Source organism: Cuculus canorus, chromosome 22 (assembly GCF_017976375.1).
Source record: "Cuculus canorus isolate bCucCan1 chromosome 22, bCucCan1.pri, whole genome shotgun sequence".
NCBI classification, from domain to species: domain Eukaryota; kingdom Metazoa; phylum Chordata; class Aves; order Cuculiformes; family Cuculidae; genus Cuculus; species Cuculus canorus.
Genome location: NC_071422.1, coordinates 4,645,367 through 4,655,351, shown reverse-complemented (window position 1 = coordinate 4,655,351; position 9,985 = coordinate 4,645,367). Strand labels below are relative to the sequence as shown.

The 9,985-nt window shown below is 50.5% G+C and overlaps 1 protein-coding gene across 1 annotated transcript in view; it reads right to left on the bottom strand.

Annotated features, from left to right (window-relative positions):
- Nucleotides 1–1,877: 1,877 nt before the first annotated feature.
- RUNX3 (RUNX family transcription factor 3) overlaps nt 1,878–9,985 on the bottom strand; it is a 43,784-nt gene continuing 35,676 nt past the window's right edge. The window contains exon 5 of the mRNA XM_009563444.2: nt 1,878–5,178. Coding sequence (XP_009561739.1) covers nt 4,655–5,178 — 524 coding nt within the window. The 3' untranslated portion in view covers nt 1,878–4,654. The remainder of the gene's footprint in view (nt 5,179–9,985) is intronic.

Below are 9,985 nucleotides of genomic sequence, written 5' to 3'. Positions count from 1 at the left end.
CAGCATCCCCCTGAAACAGCAGGAGCCCTCGGGTGCTCAGCTCTGCCGTCTGGCTGGCTGGACCATTGTCTGTGGCTGCCCTCGGCTCTCCGAAGCCCTTTAGGGGAGGCTGAGCTGCACCCCGCGTCCCACACTGCCATGCTGGGGTCCAGCTTTTCCATTTAATTCATTAAACTGGGGCCAATCCTGCGTATAAGCAAGAAGCAACCCTAGCATCCACAGCCTGCTGCTTCTTGTGCTTGGGAGGTGGCCTATAAAGACCCCACACCCATTCGGTCCTCACGTGCTGGGTACATTTAACACCATCAGCTCATGGGGATACCTGGGTCTCCTAGCTGTATTTTAGCTGCTGCCGCATCCTCCCCACACTGGCTTGGTCCAGCATCACCTCAAACAGCATCATTCCATCAGCACCAAACCCACTTTGCCCCCTTCAAAAGCCGCCACTTTTGTGTGGATGTCAGTACAACAAAGCCCTGTTTATCTGTCCTCGTTTTCTTTTCCTTCTTCTTCTCTCTTTTCATTGCAGCTTTAAATGAGGCTGTGAGTAAAGTGCACATCAATTTGGAATGGAAAGTTCCTGTACTACACCTCAGAGTGTTTCCTCTCCCAGTAGCTGTGAACAAAAAGCAGGTATATCGAGGGTTTGACTTGAAATATATTTCCGTTGGCCAGGGCTGCAGAGCTGGGTTCTCATCCATATTAGCATTTATTGTGGGTTTGTTATAGTTTTTCTTTTTGTTATAGTTTTTCTTTTTGTTTTCCTCTTTCTTTTTTTACCCTTTCTTGCAATCACTGCTGTGGGTTCTGCTCACAATGCTGCTGCGGAGGACAGAGAGGCAGAACATTGGCTCCAGCATGTCCACCACAAGCTCTGCTTGATGGGGAAAGCACTGGCATCTCCCCAGCACACTGTTGCCGTTGCCTCCACGAGGTTCATGGTAAATGCTTGCGTTGAGTGTCTTGGCTCCTCGGGAGCCCCCGGACTACAGTGTGTTGGCATCAGATGCTATTGGTGGCTGGGATTTTCTTTATTTTTTGCTTTTCAGATGTTACTTGTGTTCTAGAGATGAGTGGTGAGCGCTAAGGGGTTTGGGCTTGGACCACCTGGGAATTTGGGTCCTGGTTAGGATTTGTTCTGGAGGTTTTGCATCTTAGGAAGTGGTGTGGTGATGACAGGCAGCGTTTGGGGTGGGGGATGCTTGGCTGGGGATGCAGGGATCACCTGCCAGGTCTAGTCTGGCACAGTGTGAGTGGTCCAGACCCAGCTTGGAGAAGACTATAGGGGTTTTCTCAGAGCTCACAGCCCAGGGTTCCCCCCCACCCACTGCCTCCTTTCATCCCTATGAAGGCACCTTCCTGCCCTCCTCCCTGTACACCCTACTCAGGCCAAATTGTGGTCACAAGCAGCCGCGAGCCCACCCCAGACACTGGATCTGGGCACTGGGATGCTCAGAGGTGCTAGATTGAGACCCTGGAGAAATAACAGCGGTGAGAACCTTCCTCTGTACTGGGGTGCAGATCTGCTCCCCTGGCGAGGTGTGAGCAGGCAGAAGGCACTGGGCAGACTTGTAACCGTACGTTTATTATTCCACATGGAAAGTCATTATAATGATTACACAGAGGCCTGACAATAGAGTCACGTACATTGGATAAGAACATCAACACCGATAACAGAAAAGCAGAACTGACGACTTTGCTGTGGCTTCATACCAATGCAATTTTCATCCGCTCACAAAGGAGCCAAACCCTGCTCTCGCTGAAGCCAGCGCTGCAGAGCCTCCTCCAGCAGGAGCTTTTTCCAATGACCTCGACAGGAGCAGACCCTCCTCTTCCTCTCCCTCCCTCCCTCCCTCCCTCCCTGCCTCCTCCCTCCCCAGTGACAAGTGCTACAGGTTAAAAAGATGGGCTACATATTAAATATGGGGCATTACCTTCAAGTAGGGCTGGTATATTACACAAATAACCACATTATTTGGTATCACTAGCATTTTTTTTAATGTCCATCGTAAGACATCATTAAAAAAACCCGACAACTTTAGCCTTCTTTATCTACAAAGATCTTTGATCTCATCTCCTTACTTGCTTCTTGTTATTTTACCCTGCACATACAAGTATGAGAAGCATAATTAAGAATCGGATCCTTCAACACATTTAAGAATTATATTATTATAACAAATAAGACCAAAAATTAGATTTTATAGTTAAATATTCTGTGAGCCAGACAAAGGGGTTTTACTGTACAAGCGATTGTGCATCTTTTTAAAAAAGCAAATTATAGTGCAAAGCTAAAAACTTTGGCCTCTCTCGTGACCATTTGCATACAACAGAGGTGCGTGTATTTACACCTTCACATGACAATATGTCATAAAAATAACATTGTTGCCATTCTTTTTATTATTTTATTCTTTTAAATTCACTACAAATAGTCTTAAATTAACCTAGTACTACGAATGCCTTGTTTTCTTTGTGCTTTCTATCAGTGGCGCCATCGGATAATAAACGTTCATCAAAACACAGGCTGCTGTGGTCCAGTTTCTACAGCTGGCAAGCACCGGAGAGATGCTCGCTGTCACTAAGGCAAGTGAAGGTTGCAGTTTTGCTGGGGTAGGGCTGGTATTTTTTTAGTTGTTATTGTTTAAAAGAGTTGTTCTTCTCGTTGCTTATTTAATTGATGAGTGGTCATCACAGCTTTTCAACTAAGCCAGGATGTTTTGCTCCAGTCTTGGCTTGGTAGTGCAATTACAACGTTCCGTACCTCAACCGAATGCTGTCAAACTGCCAACTGAGATTTGGCGATGAGTGGCGTGGCTGTAATGTGTAAAATAGACTGAGGGCCTGGGAGGGCAGCTGTGGGCTTCCCATTTTCCCACGCTCACCCCCTTCCCCTCGAAAAAAAGGCTCGGTTTCTGCTGGCACTGGGATCTGGGACTGTTCCTGTCCACTTGCTGCAGGCTAGGCTCTGGAGAGCAGTGTGTGCCGCAGTTACACACTCCTGAGAACCCTGCCCATGCACTGTCAGTCTTGCCAGTGTGAGGAATCCCAAATCCAGCCTAAATTCCCATGCCAACAGGAAAAACAGCCAGCCAGCAGGAGGCAATGTAACCCTGTGGCGTGCATCAGAGCCAGGCCTTGCAGGAGGCACTGCACCCCTCTGGCTGTCTGCAACCTCCTGTAATGGTCCTGTTCAGCTTGAAATCTCTTTGGTATCAGCTACAAGGGTGTGTGGTGCAGGGGGAACCTGGTTCTGGTGAACGCTGCGTGATGCAGCCAGGTACCGACGTGCTTGAAGTACCTTTAGAGCACCTTCTTCAGCTCATTCACGTACAGCGAGACACCTGTGCTCTGTGCTCTGGAAAGGAAAAGAGGATGAGGGGATGGAAAACGCTAGACAACATTGCTTCGCAATATTCCCACCACCAAGAGACTGAGTAGACACTGCTCCTTTCTCCAAATCTCAGTTAGAACTTTCAGTACAAACTGACAAGTGGAATTAATTTCTTAATAATAAAAAAAACTCATCGCATGTCAATCCGCTCTGGGTGAAAACATGGGAAAGAATCATAGGAGAAATATGATGCTTTGCCACCAGCTGTGTGTGTTGCCACTCAGAGAGGATGAAAGGAAGACTCAGAGACCGGTGGCAGGGTCATGCCAAAGGGTTCTGAGCCCCTTTTGCAGCTAATGCGCTTAGAAGTGCATCTCATACACCTCAGATTGTCCTGAACACTGCCTTTGCTTCAGCCACCATCACTGAGATTTGCTAAGGAGCAAAGAATCGAATGGTGAGGTCAGGACAGAAGAGCAAACAAACCAAAACAAAACATGTCTCATAAAAAGTACATCTCATATGTAAACATACAGGATCTGTCAGGCACGGGATCAACCACATTACTGTTTTAAAAATGACGACAATGACAAAAATGAACAATACAACCTCTGTCGCCAACAACAAATAATAACAATAATCACATCACAGCTCTTGTTCACATGGCTGATGCCGGCTGACCCGCGAGGAGTGTGCAGCCCCTGCGCGTGCCCAAGTCTCTGTGGTTGTGCTGTAAACCAGACTCTCACGTGCCGCATGCGGCTCTGGTGTACTCCCAGAGCTCTGTGGTGGTCAAGGACCGTACACTGGTGGGGACAGAAGGAAAGGAGACAACGGGGGTTTCTTCTTTTTTTTTCTCTTTCTGTTTTCAGTTCAGCATTCCTGCATCGGCAGAGATGGCTTGGACAACTCCCTGGTCTTTTCTCCGAAAGATTTTGCAGAAGGGTGAGCTTTTCAGAACTTTTGAAAGCTTTTTATGGGGAAAAGGGTGCGAGTGAGATGACTGAGAAACGTTCTGTAAGAAACAAACATCTGATTCCACACGTCCATTTTTTTTCCCCTTATGTACAATCCACATACTTAAAACATACAAAAGGAACCACATCAAGCAACAACTTCAAGCCTCGTGGACATTCATCTTGAAATGTAACGTAGGTCCTGGTCAATCTTCGCTTGATGTTTGCACGCAGAATATCCCGGTTTGCTTTTGGTTTGGGAGACTTTGGTTTACCCTTTCCCTAGGCATCATTTTGCTCTATTCGCTACCAAAAGGAACGTAAAGGTGACTGATTAAGTTAAAGCTTTTGGTGCCCAGTTGAGTTCCTCCTAGTAGGGTCTCCAAACTGACTCATCCATCCTCCCAGTAGTTGTCATGGTCGTTGGTGAGTTACTGTGGCTCCCATCCGCATCCACCCCATCGTTCTGATTCCCTAGGTTGGGATTCATTAAGTTGTTCCCGGCTGAGGCACTTGTACAAGAAGACAGCATCCGGGTGGGGGAGCGCTCGCCACCCGCCACCATGGAGAACTGGTAGGACCCCGAAGATGTGCCGTAGTACAAATGGTAGGGAGAGGGGTTGGCCTGGAAGGGTCCACTTTGGTTTTGTGTGGAGCCGGGGTACGGGGGCGGCAGGTAAGTGTGGTGAAAACGCGTTGTGGTGGGCATGCTGGTCATGCTGATGCCCCCGATCCCCGTGGCGGAGGGTGTTGCAGTGTAAGGGAAGGCAGCGGGCATGGCACCGGGATAATGCATCCGTGGGTCAGAGAACCTGGTCTCGGTGAGTGTTGGCAGTGTTGGGAAGGAGCGATCAAACTGCCGGGGGTCAGAGAAGGGGCTCAGATCTGATGTGCCTGTTGGGAAGGAGGAAGAAAGCGGGTGGTTAAAGCACTATCCTTGAGGCTTGTAGAGTTTGTGCTATAGCCTGGGCGTCCCCTGCTCAAGGGATTAAAAGTCAAAGAGAAAAGCACCTCTTGTATCTTCCAGGGAAGAGAGCAGAGGAACTTAAATACAAAAATCCTAAACCCATTTGTTTAAGCTGTTCCCGTTTCCTGTCCTAAAATTTGTTGTTTCCTATCCAAGAAGGGACACGACTTAGCTGACTTCTCTAGGGGTCTATTCATCTCCAGCAGATTAAAAAAAAGCACACCCCATAAACACAGCAAAATAATGTTTAGCCATTACATCAGCTGTGTAGTAAATAAATGGATGCAGGCCCCAGACGGCCAGTCCCTGAGATAGTCAGTGCTGTGTATACACACAGATGGAGACAGAGAGGAAAAGCTGGAGTCCAGACCAGCCTGCTAAGCCTTCTTGTGGGTGGCCTGTTCGTGCTGATACCATCAGGGGATGGAGCTGATAAACACACAGCTGAAAACTCCCAAGCTAGGAGCCACAATATCCCTCTGCTTGAGTTCGCTGTGTATTTCTCTCCTTCCAAGAGGATAAAGAGAGTGAGAAATTCAGGCTTTCTTCTGCTGGGGGAAGGGAGATTTGGGACAGCACAATGGGGACGTTAGCAGTTCCCCCAGATGCTGGAGCCCTCCATGCCTTTTCTGGGCAGGGGGGAGGTCTGAACCCAAAGAGGGTCGCAGCCAGCTTGCAACTGGAAAAGGACCTCTGCCCAGTGCTACTGGGTCCCATCCTTCTGCGGGAAGCAGAAGGTTAGAGACCGGAATCTAGTCTAGCAAATCCTTCGAGGACCTCTAGGCTTTTCTGTAGAGCTCTCAGGTCTCCTTAGACCAGTGCCATTTCCTCACAGAGGCCAGCAAACCCCTGGCTTCAGCCCACCTGAGACAGTGAGAGAAATGAGTTTCGCTCTCCAGGAAGAGACCTGAAACTCCTCTCTTCAAGACCACAACGGCCCACACCAAGCTCTGGCACTGGTTATGCAGGAGGACATGGTTAGAAACACTGCAACTGCACCTTTCTCAGCCTTTTAAAATCCCTCAGGAGATGACAGTCTCTAAATAGAGTGGTTCTAGTCCAAAGTGCTCAGCTGGTGCACTGAGCTCAAAGCCTTGGCCAGCTGGTGGTGGCTCTTCCTCCATTCAGTTTACTCCCAAGAGCTCCTCTTTCCTTTGTTTCCTTTTCCCAATGTGGTACTGGGATGCCATCTGGCCTCAGTGACTTTTTTGTCACATTGGCGGGATTTTGAATCAACTGAGAGCAAGAAAATGTGTGAGGCGAGTACGACAAACATGTTTGTTGGTTTTAGATAGGCATATATATACAGACACACACATTCATACAATTGTGTATGTGCTGAGCACACATAGAGATGTGTGTTTTATGTATTGTTATGATGAAGCGTTTGGAACTTCTCAGTGCTGCTGATTCAGGCCCTGCAGCATTTCCCCAGGAAAAAATATTTGAGCTAATCCCTTCCAGCTAAAGAGCGGCAAGGGCTTGCTCCAGAGGAGCAGAAAGGGAGGGAATTAGAGCTGAATCCTCTTTCTCATCCCAGGTGAGTCCTTCAGCCATCGCCTGTTGGGAGGAGAAGAGGAAGGGAGGTTCCTCTCTCCCCTCCAGGCATTTTGTGGCTGATCAGCAGCGCCTGCCTTCCCACGCAGGCTCCACGGAGGGGAAAGGTGGTGGAGCACCTGGTTTGTGAACATGGCTGCAGTTTTGGTGCGCGATAAGAGAGGAGTAGCTCAAAGCTGTCATGAACTGCACTGCTCTGCACACACCCAGGGCTGGATGCAGCCAAGCCAAGTGTGGAAGCAACTGCCTGGCCACAATGCCATCCCTCCTGCATGCTTCGTGGAGGGAGTAGCGTGCTTGTGCTAGCTAGAAAAGCACAACACTGCGAAAAATTCACAGCGAAAAACACTCACAATTGACCAAACTGACCTGATTTCATATTTCAGCCTGGCAGCAGGATGCTCTGCCCCATCCCAAAGCCACGGTGCTGCAAAAGCAGCACGAAAACTGCTGTGAGCTGAGGTTTGGAGACCAGCTCTCCAAGAAGCAGCTTGACCAGACCCTGTAGGTTTAGCAATCCAGCAGCATCACAGGTGGGCACACGGGACAAAAATCCTGATTGAACTTGGATTGGAGAGAGAAATTACTGTTTTCTGAATGCCTTATACACATACCCTGCCACTGTGGTCCAAGGAGTTGGACTGTTTTGCCATACAGTGAGAAAAAGCAGCCTCAAAATCCTTCCCAGCTCCCAGAAAACCCAGACTCACTCCCTTCCCCACAGCAGATGACAATCTACAGCAATCAGACCACACTCCTTCGTTAGCTTTCACATGCCCATAAATGACATTCCATAAAATGCAAATTGAAATAAAACATAAGTGCTCAGGGCACATTTCCCTTTTCCTCTATAATGTACTTAAAGGGGGATTTTTAAAGGCTATGTTTTATTGGCCTGAACTTGCAATGTTTGGCAATGAGGCCTTGCTACTAATTTAGACACAAGCGTGTAAGAGTGTTAATTGCAGGCTGTGTGTGTGACGAGTGATACCATCAGGTCTAGAGACACTGTGGCCATTCCATGCAAAACACTGCTGGGAGGCAGGCGAGGGTGTCGGAACGTCCCGGCCTGTAAGGGACAGCACAAATGCTAGTGTCTGGGGATGAATCCCTCGGAAAGCCAATCCCTTGGCCGTGTCTGCCCCAGCCAGGGAAATCCAAGGCCCCACAGAGTAACTGGAACAGCCAAGTGACCATGACCAACTTGCTTTCATCATCACTGCGCCTTGGGCTTAAAGTCTGGCCCAGAATAAAGCTCCAGCTTTCCCCATCAGTATGAGGCTAAAAAAAAACCCAAACCACTCCCAAATTACCTGTGTGTTTTGTCCCTATGTTATCTGAGGGGTTCAGCCTCCCCAGCCACTGGGCTGCTCTCCTGTACAATCATAGAATGGTTTGGGTTGGAAGGAACCTCAAAGACTATCCAGTTTCACCCCACCTGCCATGGGCAGGGACACCTTCCCTTGGATCTGGTTGCTCCAAGCCCCATCCAACCTGGCCTTGAACCCCTCCAGGGATGGGGCAGCCCCCACTGCTCTGGGCAACCTGGGCCAGGGCCTCCCCACCCTCACAGCAAAACATTTCTTCCTAAGATCTCATCTCAATCTCCCCTCTTTCAGCTGAAAACCATTCCCCCTTGCCCTGTTCCTTCACTCCCTGATCAAGAGTCCCTTCCCAGCTTTCCTGGAGCTCCTTTTGGTACTGGAAACTGCTCTAAGGTCTCCTGAGAGCCTTCTCTTCTCCAGGCTGAACAACCCCAACTCTCTCAACCTGTCCTTGTACAGAGGAGCTTAAGTCCTTGGATTATTTCTGTGGCCTCTTCTGGACTCGCTCCAACAGATTCATGTCCTTCCTGTGCTGAGGGCTCCAGAAGTGGACACAGAGCTCCAGGTTGGGTCTCACCAGAGTGGAGCAGAGGGGCAGAATCCCCTCTCTCACCCTGCTGGTCCCACTGCTTTCGGTGCAGCCCAGGACACAGTTGGCTTTCTGGGCTGGGAGTGCACATTGCCGGCTCACATTGAGTTTCTCACCCACCAGCACACCAAGTCCTTCCCCACAGGGCTCTCAATCCATTCTCTGCTCAGCCCATGTTTGTGCTGAGATTGCTCTGACCGAGGTGCAGGTCCTCGCACTTGGCTGTGTTGAGATTCATGAAGTCGCACAGCCCTAACTCCCCAGCCTGCCCAGGTCCCCCTGGATCCATCCCCTTCCTCTGGACTCATTCCTTCCTTCTGGATCGATCCCTTGCCTCTGGATGGCATCCCTTCCATCTGGATCCACTTCTTCCCTCTGGATCCATCGCCTTCCTCTGGACTCATTCCTTCCTTCTGGATCGATCCCTTGCCTCTGGATGGCATCCCTTCCGTCTAGTCCCATTTCTTTCCTCTGGATCCATCCCTTCCGTCTGGTTCCAAACCTCCCCTCTGGATCCACTTCTTCCCTTTGGATCCATCCCCTTGTTCTGGACCCACTCCTTCCTCTGGACCCATCCCTTCCCTCCAGCACGTTAACCACACCGCACAGTTCGGTGTCGCTGCCAAACTCGCTGAGGATGCCCTCACCCACTGTCCCCGTTTGCTACAAAGGCGTTAAACACCGATCCCAACACCGATCCCTGTGGATCGCCACTCGCCCCCTCGGACACGGAGCTGTGGAGCACAGCAGGGTGGGTCGCAGCTCCCCGCGCCTCAGCGCCGCCAGCAGGGGGCGCCGGCGGGACGGGAGCGGCCGCCAGGGGGAGCGCCCCCCCTGTGGGGGGACCTGGGGTCACTGCCGCTCCTCCGCAGCGCCCTCCCCTCAGCGCCGCCGCTGCGGCTCCTCTCCTTCGCCTCAGCGCTGCCCCTCGATCCTCTCTACTTCACCTTAAGGCTGCCCCTCCATCCCATCTCCTTCCTAGGGCTGCCACTTCATCCCATCTCCTTCATCTTAGAGCTGCCCCTCCATCGCCACTCCATTTCAGGGCGGACGCTTCCATCCCATCCCCTTCTCCTCAGGACTTCCCCTCCATCCCACCTCCTTCTCCTCAGGGCTGACCCTCCATCCCGCCTCCTTCTCCTCAGGGCTGACCCTCCATCCCGCCTCCTTCTCCTCAGGGCTGACCCTCCATCCCGTCTCCTTCTCCTCAGGGCTGACCCTCCATCCAACCTCCTTCTCCTCAGAGTGTCCCTCCACCCCGTC